At 36.4% G+C, this 18,558-nt stretch overlaps 1 protein-coding gene across 1 annotated transcript; it reads left to right on the top strand.

Moving 5' to 3' along the window:
* Positions 1-12,928: 12,928 nt before the first annotated feature.
* LOC311091524 (class A basic helix-loop-helix protein 9) lies at positions 12,929-14,394 on the top strand. Its single transcript, XM_084127483.1, has one exon. It carries the CDS (start codon positions 13,432-13,434, stop codon positions 14,218-14,220), a length of 789 nt encoding a protein of 262 aa, XP_083983609.1. The 5' UTR covers positions 12,929-13,431; the 3' UTR covers positions 14,221-14,394.
* The last annotated feature ends 4,164 nt before the right edge of the window (positions 14,395-18,558 follow it).

The following is an 18,558-nucleotide window of genomic DNA, read 5'->3' as shown; positions in this document are numbered from 1 at the left end:
AAACTGTAACCTACAACTGTCACCCAACCAAAATCACACACACACGCTGTTTAAAAGCCAAAATGACAAGAAAAAACATAAAAACGAATGAAAACTGAAAACCGCAATGCATTGCAATGGACGAGGAAGCAGAGAATGTCCGAGTGTATTGGGTTAGCTATGCGTACTGTGATTGGCTCATCGCGTTTGGGGGCGTGGTTTAGGCATTGGTCAATTAGCATACATGCGCAGGGAAAAATAAATGTAGAAATGTGGAAATACAGAAATAAATAAATGTAGAAATGTGGAAATACAGAAATAAATAAATGTAGGAATAAATAAATGTATAAATAAATACATATATAAATATATAAATAAATAAATATATAAATACATAAATATATAAATAAATGTATAAATACATAAATAAATACATATAGAAATGCATACATAAATAAATAAATACATGTAAAAATACAGAAATAGCCATTTATATTACCAAAATGTATTTATTTTCACTATTATTTCTGCATTTATTTATTTATTTCTACTTTTATTTATTTATTTATTTATTTTTCGTTCTGTCATTTTTAGTCCTTCATAGCAGTAGCCTATTGCAATTCAAAAAAAGAACTTATTTAAAACCAATTTATTAGAGAAATATATCATATATATTATAGAATATCATATTATTGTATAAATATATAATACATCTTCTTTTTCTTTTATTCTTTGTCCAAATTTACAACAAGCCTGCCTGAAGAAGGTATTATAAATACCGAAACGTCGCGATAGGGTTGTTTTTCCATATTAAAAATCCATATTATCTCTAGCCTTGGCTACCGTATATAGACCGCCTGGGCCTTACGCTGATTTCCTAAAAGAGTTTGCAGATTTTCTCTCAGATCTATTGGTCAATGTAGATAAAGCATTAATTGTTGGAGATTTTAACATACACGTAGATAATTCAAATGATGCGTTAGGGGCTTCGTTTATAGATTTATTAAATTCCTTTGGGGTCAAGCAAAACGTCATCGGACCAACTCATCGTCTTAATCACACACTCGATTTAATTATATCATGTGGAACCGATCCAACCGATATAGATATCATTCCACAAAGTGATGATGTCACTGACCATTACTTGGTAACTTGCATATTACGTACTGCTGTAATATGTCATGCTGCGCCGCGTTATCGACCAGGCAGAACAATCCTTCCATCCACCATAGATAATTTCTCAAATTGCTTATCTAATCTGTCTCAGCTGCTGCCTGAACCCAAACAAACAGATGAACTAGAAGAACTAACTAGCACTATGAGCACCATTCTCTCTAGAAAATTGGATGTTGTTGCACCCATTAAATTAAAAAAGGTCAGAGAGAAAATTAAAGCACCATTATACAATAATACTACGCATGTTCTAAAGAGAGAAACCCGTAATTTAGAGCGTAAATGGAAACAAACTAATTTAGAGGTCTTTAGAATCACGTGGAAAGACAGTATGTCACGTTATAAAAAGGCCCTAAAAGCGGCCAGGGCTGAGCACCTCCGCAAACTAATAGAAAATAACCAAAACAATCCTAGGTTTTTATTTAACACCGTGGCTAGACTAACAAATAAACAGACGTCACCCAAACAAAATATCCCGTTACAGTTTAGTAGTAATGATTTCATTAACTTTTTCACTGAGAAAATAGAAAACATCAGAACCACAATTGTAAACGTTCAATCCTCAATCGCACCTTATAATTCAGCCTCAATTATCACCCCGCAAGAACAATTACAGTGCTTTACAACTATAGAACAAAAAGAGTTAAATAAACTTATCACTTCTTCTAAAACAACAACATGTTTATTAGATCCTATACCAACTAAACTACTGAAAGAAGTGTTACCTGTAGTGGAAGAGCCTCTTCTCAATATTATTAACTCATCTTTATCTTTAGGTCATGTTCCAAGAACATTTAAAGGGCAGTTATAAAACCTCTCATTAAGAAACCACAATTAGATCATAATAATCTAGCAAATTATAGACCCATTTCAAATCTTCCATTTATGTCTAAAATACTAGAAAAAGTTGTGTCCACTCAACTGGGCTCTTTCTTGCAAGAAAATGATATCTATGAAAAGTTTCAGTCAGGATTCAGGCCGCATCATAGCACTGAAACTGCGCTCGTTAAAATCACAAATGATTTACTTTTAGCTTCTGACCAAGGCTGTATCTCAATACTAGTTTTACTTGATCTAAGTGCTGTGTTCGATACTATAGACCATACAATACTCTTAGATCGACTACAAAATTATACTGGTGTTCAAGGACAAGCATTAAGCTGGTTTAGATCATATTTATCAGACCGCTACCATTTTGTCTATTTAAATGGAGAAAAATCGATCATAATTCCAGTAAACTATGGAGTGCCGCAGGGATCTGTGTTAGGCCCTCTATTATTCTCAATATATATGATGCCACTTGGAAATATTATAAGGAAACATGGAATTAGTTTCCATTGTTATGCTGATGACACTCAAATATATATTTCATCACGGCCGGATGAAAACGCTAAATTATCCAAATTGACAGAGTGTGTTAAAGATATAAAAGATTGGATGACGCGTAATTTTCTTTTATTAAATCCAGACAAGACAGAGGTAATACTTATCGGTTCAAAAAACCGCCCATAGAACCTCTCACAATACAACTTTGACATCGTAGGATGTCCTGTTACTTTATCCTCTACAGTAAAAGACCTGGGTGTTATACTCGATTGTAACCTGTCTTTTGAAAAACATATTTCGTATGTTACAAAAACAGCCTTTTTCCACCTTAGAAACATTGCTAAGCTACGTAATATGCTATCAGTTTCTGATGCAGAAAAGTTCATGCATTCATGACCTCGAGACTAGATTACTGTAATGCTTTATTAGCTGGTTGTCCTGCATCCTCAATAAACAAGCTACAGTTAGTCCAAAATGCAGCCACTAGAGTTCTTACTAGATCAAGAAAATATGATCATATAACACCGATTTTATCATCACTGCATTGGTTACCTATAAAGTTCCGTATTAATTACAAGGTATTGCTACTGACTTATAAAGCCCTAAACGGCTTAGCTCCAGTCTATTTAACGGATCTTCTATCGCCCTATAATCCATCGCGCTCTTTAAGATCAATAAATTCGAGGCTTTTGGTCATACCTAGGATATCCAGATCAACCAAAGGAGGGAGAGCATTTTCACATTTGGCTCCGAAACTCTGGAATAGTCTTCCTGATACTGTGTTCGTTGCTCGGACTCGCTCTCCCAGTTTAAAACTAGATTAAAGGCGCATCTTTTCGGCCAGGCATTCATATAATATTGTTAATCTTACAGTTCAAACTACAATCCGGCCTCTAGTTCATAAATGCCAGAGGAGAACTGGCCCCCGACTGAGCCTGGGTTCTCCCAAGGTTTTTTTTTTCTCCATTAGGTCACCTGATGGAGTTTTAGGACACCATTAGGCCACTTGATGGAGTTTTTTCGGTTCCTTGCCACTGTTGCCTTTGGCTTGCTCAGTTGGGGATATTTTGGGAATATTTAATTTTATTCTATCAATCAATAAACTCCACTAGAAACAAACCTTGTTGTATTATTTTATTTTAATTGAATACTGTGAAGCTGCTTTGATACAGTCTGTATTGTGAAAAGCGCTATACAAATATACTTGATTTGATTTGATTTGATCTTATACTGAACCTCCAGCTTCTGACCTCAGAGTGCTTATCAAAAGCAATTGCATGTCTATTTAAACTTGAAGAGGTCAAAGGGATAGAATAAACCACAGATAGCCATGGATATCCTTCTAGAATGTTGCACTTTGGACTAGCTCTTGTTTAGCAGAGTGGGGGTAGATTGCAGATCTGATGTTCTTTTAAACTTTCTATTCAAAGAATTCAGAAAAAAGTAGCCTATCAGTTTCCACAAAAATATTAAGCAGCACAACTATGATAATAATAAGAAATAGCCTATATAAAAAATAGAAATTATTGTACTGTTATTGTGTATTTTTGAACAAGTAAATGCAGCCTAGGTGCAGAATAAGAGACAAAAAAAAAAAAAAAATCTGACCCCAAACTTTTGAACGGTAGCGCACCATCAAAGTAACCTCTTGAATTCAGATTTTCTGAATTGTGAATTCAGTCTCACAATTTACTTTATAATAAATTGTAATGTATGTTTTTCCATCATAGTGTACTACAAGCCTGCATTCCATGCATTCTCTGAAATTAACCAGAGGGGGGCAGACAAACACTGTTAAGACAATCGGTATCTTTAGTGTAGTCATATATATAAGTTTTAAGTTTTAAGAACATGGAATCATGAAACGACATTGTTTTAAAATTTTTGAATATGTTATCCCATTCATAATAATAAGGCAGGGTAAATTCCTTAACTATGTTTAGAATGTCCAAATCCTTTGATGGGGTCAGATTTATCAGGATAGAGTAACATGGACAACAGCCTCTGTGAACTCACCTGGGAACGTTTGAACTCCTGCACTGTGTTAGTACTTGTCGAAAGCACTAAAAAAAAATTTACTTTGTAAGTTCCTCTCTAAGGTGAAACCAAAATGTCCCTTTCCTAATCTCTGTAAACTGCATTTTCCCTTCTTTTACATGTTTAGGAGGGCTCTCTTGCCCTCCTGTACTGCTTGTGTAATCAGCATTGGTGGACCTTTGAGCAAAACAACTCCATGTTTGTCAGACACTGATGTGACTTGTTTTAATAGCAGTTAAATAGCAGTTGATGAGCAGTTTTAATAGTCTATTCAAAAAACTCTTTTATGGCTGAGCTCGTCGGAATGTCTCTTGGACTATCCCAGCTGAAAATAATAGGTTATGTGTTTTATAAGTTTCAAAGAAAACAAATAATGCACAACTTTTCATCTAGATGTGCAGTAAATCATTCTCAGTATAAAATGATACTTGAATGAGAAAGATGAAAAAATTGAATATGCTTAAAGATGAAATGTTTTAGGTAGGTACAATTGTTTTTATACCTTACTACAATGCATATATCTTCAGGGCAGTCTGAACTATGAGAAAAAGGTTACGGCTTTACATTCCTAGACCATAACAAGTATTACCTACAGGCCATGTCATCGCATTTTAAGTTCTGTCAAAACAGACTCCAGCCAGAGCATAAATCACATAACTCGGCTCTATTAATCTAGCAATAGCAAACCTTGAGTGAAAGACTGGCTCTTTTAATTGCAGAGAGCTGGCTCAAATAATGCTAGTCCTCTGTCTCTGTAATGCTGTTATACAGGTATCAGGGCGACTAGCCTTGAGCATGGCATCTCACCCATGAAAGGCCACGAGTGATTTCTTATCCCCTGTGTCTTGTCAACACGCTTTCATCTGAACTCCAGTTAGTAACATTAACAGCTCACATTTCACTCTTCTGGAATGTTCTGGTACCTTCTCAAAAACAAATGTGAATATTAAGCATTTGGTACAGGATGAATCAATGCAAACATGATTATATGATTATAATGTCTGTGGCTTGTTGTGAAGACTTTTGTAGTCTGACGTTAAGGTGCGCTCGCTTTGGTAAACCTGACAGGGAAACCATTAGGGTTGTTTACTTGATCTTAAATGTGGAAAAAATGAGATGCAGGCTGTAAAAAGTCAGTTTGACTCTTGCACCCGCTGACTGTCACCATGGAGACAAGCCCATCACAAATATAGCATTATTGACTGAGACAACTTTCATCTTAATCCAGGTAGTATTGTCTTCATGCGCATTTATTTTGATGAGCAAGATTTCATTTTACAGCAGAACGTTTAAACAAATAAGGCTTGTTAGAAAGCGATACATACTGTAGGGTATAACACACTCACAAACCTTTTGTGTCTTCTCTGCATTTCTCTTCTTCTCTAGCTTGCTTCATAATAGTTGTCTAATAAACCTGGCATTACATATTACAAATATTGTTGGGCCGAATTGTGTTTAAGTCATTTTGGATAAAAGTATTTTCTAAGAGTATAATTGTTAATGTAATGTATTGTGCATAATGCCTTTTAAAAAATATATTCATACAGCTCTGTCTTGGTAGAAGACTGAATGAAAGCTTGTTTATTTAGTTCAGATTGGTTCCTTTTTCTAACTCCGTCTGGGAGTGATTCATTTTTTCTGGGCCGCCTCTTACTTTTACATCTGTAGATGGAGCACAAGCAGCCAGTGCTGTGGATGGTGAGTCAGGGAACGAAAAGAGATCAGCCCATCCTCCCCTGACAAGACACAACACCCATCTTTAACACAACCTCATCAAACCTCAGGCAACCATGCCAACTTACAAGGGTGAGTGCAGATCAAGAGGCATGTGTCAACAATGTACTGTTGTACTCTTTTACAAGGGCTTCAATGAAGGGCCAAGGAGGTCCCAGACATTTCCACTGTTACATGCGCCTGCAGCGATTGTAGTATATAGTTTGGGAACCCCCTGAAATTAATGTACTGTAATGTAAAAGAACGATTGTGATGTTTCTTAAAGCTTCAGGAATGCATAGGAGCGGATGAAATGTTGTAAATGCATTTGTTTCAAGCCCTGGTCCTCCAGATAGACTTGCAGTTAGTTGTGGGCAGGGTTATTATAGTTTAGAATTTTATTTTATTTTTCAGTTAAAAAAACACTTTTTAAAACTGTTGTTTCATTATAACCCCTAGCAGATTTTGACTCTTATCATATTTTTAGTTATCTTAGTTGTAGTATTTGGTTTTACTTTTGCAACTACATGTCAAATAACTCTCATTAGAGTATTAGTAGACTGTCAGAGGCCCACACGGAAAAAAATGAATAGTTGAATAAAGTCTTTTTTTTTTTTTTCGCACAAAAAGTATTCTCGTCGCTTGATAAACTTAAGGTTGAGCCACTGTAGTCACTTGGACTATTTTAACGATGTCTTTACTAACTTTTCTGGGCCGGCAGATATCAATTACCTATAGCAGCCTATGAAGTAGTGAGACAGCTCTCAGATTTCATCAACAATATCTTAATTTGTGTTCCGAAGATGAGCGAAAGTCTTACAGGGTTGGAACAACATGAGGGTGAGTAATTACTGACAGAATTTTTGGGTGAACTAACCCTTTAATGCAGTATTTAATTTCAGATTGATATAGAGACTAGGCCTTTAAAGGAGAACTCCGGTCAATTTTAACATTGAGCTCATTTTTTTGTAAATTTGGAGTGCTGTCAGTACAGAGAACAATGACAAAAATCGGTGTTGCCTACACCATGTTATCCTCTTTTTAAAATCTGAACCCTGTTGACTTCAATGGGGCAAGTTTTAAACCTGCTTTTAGCCTCTTAACATCCTTGATGTGTCATTACTGTGCACAGCCAATGTGAGTGATTCCTTCAGAGTGAACACGGGTGAATCTGACTGCAGTAGATGTGAAAGATATGAATAAAAATGTTTTCGGTCAAAGTCCACAGTAGTCGATTGTCGAGTTCACGCGCGTGATCATAGGTAACTAATTTGAAATTCTATATTGACTGGGTTAAATAGAATTGCATTACTAAAAAGAGACTAAAATACAATTTTCATTGACTAAAACTAGACTAAAATGTCATCAGTTTTCGTCGACTAAAACTAGACTAAAATGTCATCAGTTTTCGTTGACTAAAACTAGACTAAAATATCATCAGTTTTCGTCGACTAAAACTTGACTAGACTAAAAAGAGTATGAACGTGACTAAAACTAATAAAAGCTAAAACGACAGCTTGACACAAAGACTAGACTAAAACTAAAATTAAAACAGGCCACCAAAAACAACACTATTTAAAACTTGCCCCATTGAAGTCAACAGGGTTCAGATTTTAAAAAGAGGATAACATGGTGTAGGCAACACCGATTTTTGTCATTGTTCTCTGTACTGACAGCACTCCAAATTTACAAAAAAATTAGCTCAGTTAAAATTGACTGGAGTTCTCCTTTAAAATCCAATGTTTAAAGTCAGATTAGCGCCATCTGTTGAGAGAATATAAAATAAAACATGTAATTTCATGGTGTTACCACTAGATGCCTGTATAGCTCTCTATGGAGAGGCTTGTGAATTCTCTAGTAGTTTTTGGACAAAATTACTTATTTTAAGATGTGGATTTGAATGTATTTTTTTTTTTTAAAGAAATTCTCAAATAATACTTTTTGTCAAGGTTTATAAAAAAGAAAAAAAAAATATTTTTTTTTGTGTACACGTTTTTGCATTATTATTACTACAGTCAAACCTGAATACAGAGAAAGCATTTTGTTACATGTAACATTAAAATTCAATAAAGAATTCACAAAAATAAACAGGAATGCTTTATCACAGCTTAATCCATCTAGATCTGATCTCATTTCAACCTCTTATTTCAGTCTTCTGACTCAATTATGCTGTATGGTAATAGCCCTACCAGTTCATTTTTGTTTATAATTGTGTATGTGTGTGTTTGTGTGTGAGTGGGTGGGTCTGTTTTGCACTATTGATGTTTTAGAGTTTCACCCCTTCATTGCTGATTACTTTTTTTCTGCATCGCGGCCGATTTGTAGAGAATTTTTGTGTTTTTGTCGATTTCCCATTCATTTCCTATGGTCGGTCATTTCTTTTTACAACCACTTAGCCTGCTCGAATCATGCCCTCAATTTTTTTTGTGTTCACATTCCAAATGCCATAAAAGTCACCAAGTTCGCACCATTCCGATGAAGCTGTGATTTTAAAAAAAAACTCAAAACAAAAAATTTTCTGGTCAAAAGTGACCGAAGAGCACCTGAGGGTTAAAGCTGCTTTACTGTTAAATTTGTATAATACCTTCATGGAGTCATGAAATGTATTTTAGCTTAGCTTCAGTTTTTCCCAGTTATAGTTTTTATTTGTATGTCAGTTAACAAAATGTTTTCATGTTTTTTTCTTTAACAGTGTATATTATCAACACTGGTTGTGAAAGGTATGAACAAATTTAAAAATAGAATAGCACAAATACTAGCACTTTCATTAAAGCATTAGTGGCCGGTAGCCTACAGTGACATACAGCTAAAACATTTTTCCAAAGAATGTTGTAACAAATTCATGTTTTCCACGTGGACCTCTAATTTCCCTGCATACTTCTCAAGCCTCACCACCCCTTTAAAACCATGTATCCAAATAACTGTGTCACTGACTTCTAATAACTGCCAGAAAGCAGCTTCTCATTATCTAACTTCAGACTTAAGATTTACAAATCTTTAGACAATTCACAGTTATGGCCGAGCTATCTCTAGTTCTCCCAGCAAGTGCACGGCTATCTAAAAGAACCTTGATTTATACATGGCGACTGATAATTACTAGTGTCTAACCATTCGTCAAAAAAAAAAAAAAAAAACCTATGGGGATGGGTTTTAAGAGTATGCTTGAAGTTCAGTACAAGACAATTAATCTGCCAACAATTCTTGTAAATCACCAGTGTTTATGTGTTGGACTACATCAGTTAGTCTGGGGCAGTAGGTGATTTAAGTGTGCAAAATGTTTCCATTACAAATGAATCACACACTGCTGGTTGTGGAGTGCAGAGAGTCAGAGTCATGGAGTGGAACAACTATCTAAATATAAATTCAAGGTCGTAGAGAAAATGAAACACACATTTATTTTGTGAACTGGTGCAAATACTGCTTCACTACAGTCTCCTTTTTTAATTTGAGTGTATTTATTTTATTTATTTATTTTTTGCTTGAGTTGAATCGAACACCCCACTCTTAAAAAAAGGGCAATTAATATGAATGTACTGATTTTTCACAGGTGTTTCACTCGTATTTTGAATTTCGCATTGCATTGTGTTGAGTTTTAGGATTAAAGGAAATTTAGGTTTAAAGGAAATCATTCCATACGGATCATGGCTAAAACGTATTTATCTATCTGTCCATCCATTCGTCTTTCTGGACAAAGTCTTTAAACCTTTAAATATCAGGGCTTTTTTTTCTGTCATGCCAGCATTCAGACTTTGCTTTTATAGTTATTACAGTTAATATATTGTACTTCCTTATGTTTAAGTTATATTCTGTGTCCTGTTTGCTAATTTATTTCAAAATCAATTTAAATTGCAATTTAAAAGGCTTTCTTAATTCAGTTCTGAATATTGCCCAACCTGCTTTGCTAATAATGGATTTGATGAGCTGGGAATCCATTCTTATTGTTTTGAGGGGCAGTTCAGGTTAAGTGTCCAGCTCAAGGGTGCTCTTTAACCTTTGACTCGACCATCAGCAGGTACCATTTATAAATGACTTTTTGGCTGACAGTTTAGATATCGGGAGAAAAAGTGGACATTGATGAAATGTAACTTTTTAAATTCAATAAGAATTTTAGATCTAGGTAAAAGGTCTGTGTTTGTTATTTTTAGTATTACCTGCAAAAAAATCAGGTTATTTTAAGTGTTTTAGTTCCCAAACCTTGCAAACAAACCCCTTAATTACCAAATACATCAGTCTCTCCTTTCTGTGTTCATGACCCCTAATTTTTTCTCTCATAACCACTGAGAAAAAGCGGCAAAAACAATTACACTGACATTCCCACGCTCCCTCTGTCTGGCTGTGGTAGTCCTGTTTTTGTCTTTAGGCCTACTAACCTTGGTGTTTTTACCCAGAAGTGTTATTATGTTTACCAGGTCAACAGAGCTGTCCAACACCCTAAATTCTCATTGATTTTATTCCTGTTCGAGTGTAAAATCCCAAAGCAGCCTATAATTAGCATGCAAAGGTTGTGGCATTTTACAACTAATTTCAAATTATAGAGCAAATGCAGTATGACACAATACAGAGCCCTGTGTTTAAACAAGCCTGCATTTTGGATTATAATTGCACAACAAGAAAAGGAAGAGGATGTTGTAATTCCTACTTAAGCAACTATATTTTCCACTAACAAAACCGATTTGCCTTTCACTGCATATCTGGAAAACACCCCACGCCCATGAGGGGCATCAAGTCAACACATCTATCGGCCAAAAACAGTAGTTTTACAGTTATACAGTAGTTAAATGACTAACCCCTCTCAGCAACTAAGTGTTTGTATAACTTCAGGTGCTTTTTGTCTATTTTTTTTTTTTTTTTTTACAGTTTAACAATGCAGATTAAGGTGCAATAAGATTGGTCTTGATGAATGTTTGAATAGACTTGGTTCAGGTAATTGTTCTGCTTATATTGTGCTACATAAAAAACTTGGTTGGAAAATGACTTTATCACAGTAGTTTTGGTATAATATGAGCTAATCTATTGTATTGTTTGTAAAATGACAGTCAAACTCATAAACCTAGATAGCTGAAGTCATAACTAGGCAGTAAAAGCTGGCCAGGAAGGAAGCAATGTCCGAAATGGTGCCTTATTTCTTGTTTAAAGGTTATTGCACCACCACCCACTGCTGATATGATCTTAGCTGTTAGATGGCATTCTTGAGCCACTGGTTTGACTGGAGGCTTGTTACCTGTAAAATAGGCACAGCCCATGAGAAGATGGAACGCTTTTGCCATTATGACCGGTCTGTCTAGTGGCTTCCTCAGTTGATTGTGGCTTTGTACTAGTTAATTATCATCGAACCTGTGGATTGATTTGTGCAATATTCCTCACTGAGTGGGACTGTAAATTAAAATGTCAATGCATCTAAATAGACAAAATTTGGTAGGGATCAAAAAGTTGGATGGTTTTAAAATGGATGGCTCAAAATACTGATTGATAGAAGGAGGTCAGTTAATTAAAATTTCACAATATTATCCACTTTCAGTGCAAACAGAACAAACCTGAGAGTTCAAGTAGGGGATAAGCTGTTTGTGAGTGAGAATAAAAAGGCAACAGCACCAAAGCCCTTAACTCACAGTCATCACAGGTAATAATTGTAAATTATCTGTGTTCCTTTTCCCCAGCTTTGAAGTGAGGTGGCTACTGTCTGTTCTTGCCCGTAGGAAGCGCACATTAGATTTATGACTTTGCAGACAACCAAATTACACTGTCCCTCGTTGCAGCCCAGGAAGGCCAGTAATCGCTTAATACACAACAGCTAATTGTGACCATACAGAGATATAGAGTTTATGTGACACATGATAAGTGTTTTTCCATCCCTCTGGCAGAGAAGAGGTGTAAAGGCAAATTGGTAAAAGAGGCTTATCTGATAAAGCTGTAATTTGTCATAAATGTTCCCATTTTTCACTCAACACCCAGGACACGGCTTAGACAATCTATCTGGATAAAGGTGAAGGAAAACTAGCAATGAAATTCTTTTACTCTGTTGTCATTTATGCATTATGAATGATCAATGTTTGAATGGTTCAGAATTGGGAATTCTCAGCACTTTCGTAGTTACAGTCTTATGTAGAGAGGTTCTTTACTTGTTGTAATTGTAGTTCTATTTAGAACAAACATTCTGTTGAAGAACCCTTTTATGCTGAAATGGTTCTTTGTGTTGGGGATTAGGGTTCTTTATTCCCACCCTTTTGTTTTTAAAATCTGTAAAACTGTCAAAAAATTCTTTCAAAATAGCTTTTGACTGGTTTTCTCGAGCTCAACCACACAAACTGTCAACACACTCTCAAGATTTTAACTTTTAAATGGTAACTAGTTGCAAACTGAAAAAACTCCATCTTGTTCTTTTTAGAACCCTTTTTCCTAAAGATGTAGTTCTCCCAAATATTTTGTCTTAATTTGCACACCCCAGTGTCATTCATTCATTTTTTATTAATGGATAATAAAAATTAAGGTTCCAAAAGGAGGTTTTCACAGGGATGCCATAGAAGAACCATTTTGGGATCTTTTGAAAAGAACCATTTGAAAAGAAACATAATTTGTCTTCGTGTGAAGAACCTTTTTTATACATATATATAAATAACCTTTTGTGCAATGGAAAGCTTATACGGATGTTGAAGTTTCCTCAGGGAACTATATGCCAATAAAGAACCTTTATTTTTTAGAGTGTATCCCTCTGAGAGATGTTATTGTATTTTTACAATAATGAATGAACTGTGATTCCATAATATTTACAAGGAAGAATCATGTCTGCAATATCAATACTTAACTGTCAAAGCGTCAAAAACAAATATAAAGCGCCTCATTTTCACACACCACAGTTACGTGCATCTGTCAACTCTGCAATTGTCATTCCTCATTTTCGGCATGGTACAGTTGGAAAGATCAGATCCTGTGTGTTGAGGAGGTGTGTCAAAGCCTGTTGACTGATGTGTACGCTTGCCTGGAGGGCACTTGTAAACACAGAATACACCTTTGCTCACGTGACACATCTACAGATTGCGTTTAAAAACACCTCTCACCCTCTCTGAGACTGACAGATCTGAACTGTAGGTGAGGAGAAGATTTCAACATGTGGATGTTTTGCAAAAAGAACTGTTTGTAGTTCACATCTCATCTCTCATACCAAAGCCAAGATTTGTGTTTTGAAGTAGACGGAAGTCAACAACAATGAGTTTGGGCAGCACCAGTACAGAATCTGAAGTTTCAGAGGATGAGATGGAAGATTGTCCTTTTGGTCAGGATGACGACTGTGAAGACGAAAGCCCCGGAAAGCTTTGTTCAGAGCGCTCAATGTCATCCGGCCCAAGTGACACGGAGGACGTCAAAGCAGTTAAGAGCCGTACTCGGCCCAAGCGGTCCAAAGCACGGAGAGTCGCTGCCAACGTCCGAGAACGGAAGCGCATCCTGGACTACAACCAGGCCTTCAATGCATTGCGCACTGTCCTTAAACATGATCTTAGTGGAAAGCGCCTGTCCAAGATCTCCACCCTCCGCCGTGCCATCCACCACATTTCAACTTTGTCTTTGTATCTGAGGACACATTCAGCCACAGAACCACACGCACCTCCGTGTACCCATATGGAGTGCTACCGGCAGCCAGAAGAGAACAGTTCCCTGTCTAGGAAGACCGGAACTTTCCAGGAACCGATGGATAACTACATTCCCCATCAGCCGGAGCTCACAGTCTCTACAGAGATGTGTCAGGACTCATCAAACTCGACACCATCTCAACACTACAACCACTGCGCAACCAACAGTCAGGGACACTTTGGTCACCACTGGGAGGACCCAAGCAGTGATTGCTACAGTGGAGGACCTGGATATCAACATGGGACAAGGGTCACCTGTCATCAGAACCACATGGAAACTTATGCAGATTCTGCTAACCCGTCTCTGGCTCTGCAGCTGAGTTACCTTCAATGTCATGGATACCAGCAGTTTCTCAGTATGCACTAACTTTTCTTATGCTAGTTATGTTGAAAAGCATTAGAAACGTTTTAATATAATAGTGTAGATTAAGAGTATATTTGGATACATTTCTCAGGTTAAAAAATATACTGTATATTACAGCAAATGCCTGGTAAAAATTGTCTTTTATAAGTATTAGTTTATTGTACGTTGTAAATAATATATATTAAAAAAAAAAGTGTCACAAAAAGAAATTGAATTATTTTGTTGTTGCTTAAAGGCTGGCTTCAAGATTTTGTTACCACCTTTTGTTTTTGTCATATGCTCAAACCCTCAAATAAAGCAGCTTATTAAACTGACGCTGGCTCTTTTCAAACCACTGTTCTTAAAAGTACAAGTATTAAATGTAAATGTAATGCAATTCATGTACTACCAATGAGATATAAAGTATTAAGTCCAATCCAATTCATTTTGATTAAACCATGAGAACATTCAATAAGACTCACATTATTTCTACAGTGATATCTAATCATGATCTGAGAGTAATTGTGACTTTATATGTCACAATTGAACTTTATTTATCTTCATAGTGATTTTATTTCTTACAATATAACTTTAAATATCTTAATGTGACTGTGTATTTTGTAATATGACTGATTTTACATCTTGCAATTGCAATTTTGTATCTTTAAATTGCAACTCTATTTCTCGTAATTGCGCCTCTATGTTATGTGACTGTTTCTTTAAAGTTATTTTTATTACCTGTTTTAATAATTTATTTATTTAGTACTTTAAGGTGATAGTGGATTCCATATGTCATGCATTGCTATAGTGTGTAGAAAAGTCAAAACAGGTAATGCAGTTTGAAATTCTTGTGGGTGGTAGAGCAAAACTGGTTAATCTGCAAAATTTCTTGTGAAGTGTTAAAACATCTGACACATGCATAATTGCTGTCAACGTTAATTATGGCTTAAGTCAAGCAGGATTTCTGCTAGTGAATTAGTTGGAATTATTGCAAACCTTTCCAAATTTACTGTTGAACAAAGTGGCTGCAGGCAATCAGTGGTTTGAATGAAAATGACAGCAAGTCTTATATCTAATGAAAATACAGATACAAAATGGTATAGGTAGCCTATATAATTGAGTGTAAAGCTGTATTACTGATGACTGAATGATTACTACAAGATGTCACAATCAGGTTTCTATTGTAAAATGTTCTGTAATTATTCTAATAGGATTTGTTGTGTGTCTTTGCAAAGAATACTTATTATAAGCAAATGGAAATTTGACTTTAAAGACAATTTATGCTGTTCAACAGCAAAACAGATCTCCTTATTCTCTCTATTCCTTATACAACCTTATTCTAGGGTCATAGGGGTGGAGCCTATCCCAGTTTCCTTACTCCATTGCAGGGCTATTAACTCCTTAAGTGTTATTAAAAGTCATTTTTTAACCATATGAGGTTTGCAAATGAGCAATAGTGTCTTAAAAAAAAGTAATGTATTTAATAGAGAACTTATTCCAGCAGAAAGGGGGAAGTGATAGTCTGTCTCAGGAGGTTCTCCCCCCTCAGGACTGATGGAGGGAGTTGATTCCAGTAAGATGGGGGAACAGGAACAGGAAGGAGCTCAGCGCTCCCTCAAGGCAGATATGACTCATCTGTGTCTCTTGATCTCGTCCTGTCCTTGGAACTTTGTCAGATTCTGTTCCTCTCCGCCCCATCACGATGTGAGACACGTCTCTCGTTATTGACAGAACTAGCAGCCAAACTAGTAACAACTGCTTATTTTGAAAAGCCTTGCCATTTGAGTCAGAAGAGCTCAAGTTCAGTCAGACTGAACTAATAACAGGTTCAAATTGCAAGGAAGGATTGTGGGAATGTATGAAATCTGTCCTTTTTTGACTTGCAGGCTGAAGGTTACTATGTTTTTTTTTAAGTCATTACACAAAATGGCCACTTGAGGGCAGCAATTACATACAAGACCAGTTGCAATGTCAAAACTGAATTTATCAGATGTTTTCTTATCTAAAAAGTTTTTTTTTAGCAGAATACAAACCCAGTTAACTTGTAGATTTTGGGTTAGTCTTGCTGAACTCTTAACCTATTGATGGATCAAAAAACGGTTAGAAGTTACTCAGCCTCATGTCATTTTCTGATCTGGAACAAAAAAGATGTTATTTGCTGTGTTAAAGGCTGTCATTAATATGAAACCTGATGTGAAAGCGTGTCTTGTTACATCTATTTGAATGTACACAAACACCAATGAGATTTGAGCGCTGCCTACGAGGTGAGCACAAACTATTCCTTTGACCTTTATCTTTCCCCTTCCCAAAAATCCATTACCATTACCTCAGTTATACCATTAACTTGTATTAAGCCTTCACACTTGAATCCCATAAAATCCATCAGCACAAAGTTAACATTTATTTTTTGCCCACATGTCTAAGGCTTATTATCATTCCATCAAATGCGAATGTGGAATATGTTCATGTCTCTGCCATGAATTCTTTTTAGGTCTCTGTTCTCTCAGCACCTTCTTTCAGACGTTTCAAATGACTAATACAGCATGTCAATGCGAGCATAAACAGTTTAAGGCTAACAAAAGCCAGCTACGGCACACAAGACCGATGATTCCAGCGCCGCATAAACAACCCTGTGAGCAGCGAGTCTCGTTTTTCAGAGTCCAGCTGACATTGGAGTGCACACATTCCCTGATGGATTGGGCAAAGACTAACCGCTAGCCAGCTAAATGACAGATTGCACAGTGACCGTGGAGATTGTACACTGTCTTGTACATAGGAGGTGGTTTCGTCCAGTCTGGTCTAATGAGCCTAAGAGTAGGAAAATGACCTATGTGACACTGCTAAGAAACTGCTTCAATGGAAATATAGGGAAGATAGGGATTTGCAGCTATGTTTATTTTGCAACAAGAGTTTATTTCTAAGGACATGAGCGACAGCGCCTGTGATCATGTTCAACGACACAACAAAGTTCAGAAAAATGTTACTTTATGCAAATGAGCAGCAATTTTCTGTGGTGAAGTCAGTGGAGCTCATGTGATCCATCTCCTGTGAGATGCAAGCTGAGTGTGTAAGCAAGATGGTTACTGTGAGCAATTTCACTGTTCTATATGATTCGCCTCTTCCCACGCACATTACGGCAAAAGTTTGGGGTCAGTATGATTTTAATACTTTTACAAGAATGCATTAACCCCTTAAACCCGAAGTGTACCACCCCCGCGAAATAATTCATAATCAAATTGCTGAGCAACCACTGAATTGAACAACACAGAATGTAGTTGCTAAGTTATTTATGTCTAAAGTGGACCATTACAATAAAGTGTAACCATGGGGACGTTTTTTGAAAGCTAACAATACATTAAAAGCATCAAGGAAAATCAATTGGGAGATGAGGTCACCTAAAAATCAAAAGGTATTTTCAATGCCGTTGACTGCAGTTCTGGCACAAGGTCTAACTTAATTTGAAATTTTCTCCAAAAATAATGCATGGTTGAATAGAGAGAGATAACCGAACAAGGCTGTGGCGTGTCCATGGAGAGATATTAGGTATTTTCAGCTGGGTTTTTTTTTTTTTTTTTTTCACAACCCCCCTCCAGCTCCCCTTCTACACATTTGTGGAGGCCATTCAGGAGATTTGTGTGAGAGCCTGACACAAAATCCCAGACTGTTCTGCTGCAATATTTTGTGTCCTTCCTTTACCTCCCACAAAGTCACTCTTGTCATTGAGCTCCTGTGACAGATCAGCAGTTATTCCCACACCGCACATAGTTATACTTGCACAAAGTTAATTCTTTGATTTATTGCCTTGAGGTTAAGACAAAAAAAAAAAAAAAACTTTTCAGTGCTAGATGGATGACAGAAGGAGAAGGAGGTGGCATGTCACCTCCTTCTCCTTCTGTCATCCATCTAGCACTGAAAAGTTCTCTCTGCATTTTTTTTTTCATCAACCTGTTCTGCCTAGCCACATCTTACCCTTTGCTGACCACCACACTAACCTTTATCATTTCCAGATGATCGCTTTGAAAATGATTTGCAAGGCTTGCTAACATCAGAAAATTTGTTTGTTTGGACTGCCTTCCTGTGTTTGACCCCTGCTTGTGCTGATTACGATTCTGGATTACGCTTCAAATAAAGCTGCAATTGGATCTCAACCTTTGTGTCTCGGAGCAGTTCGTGACAACTATTGCAGTGTTCATTTTGTTACTTGGCTGATTTGTTTTTGAAGTTGTATTAGACTTCATTTTTTGTGTTCATTTTCTGTATTAAGTATACAGCCATTTCTTTTAACCCTAATCCTCCAGTACAGTACACGTACTACAGAGCCCCTAAAGGGACATGGTAATGGATGAAAATATGAGGTGAAAA

The sequence above is a fragment of the Abramis brama genome, assembly GCF_963993115.1.
Source record: "Abramis brama genome assembly, chromosome: 10".
NCBI lineage: Eukaryota > Metazoa > Chordata > Actinopteri > Cypriniformes > Leuciscidae > Abramis > Abramis brama.
Note: the sequence above shows the minus strand (reverse complement) of the source record. Positions and strands in the feature narration are given on the sequence as shown.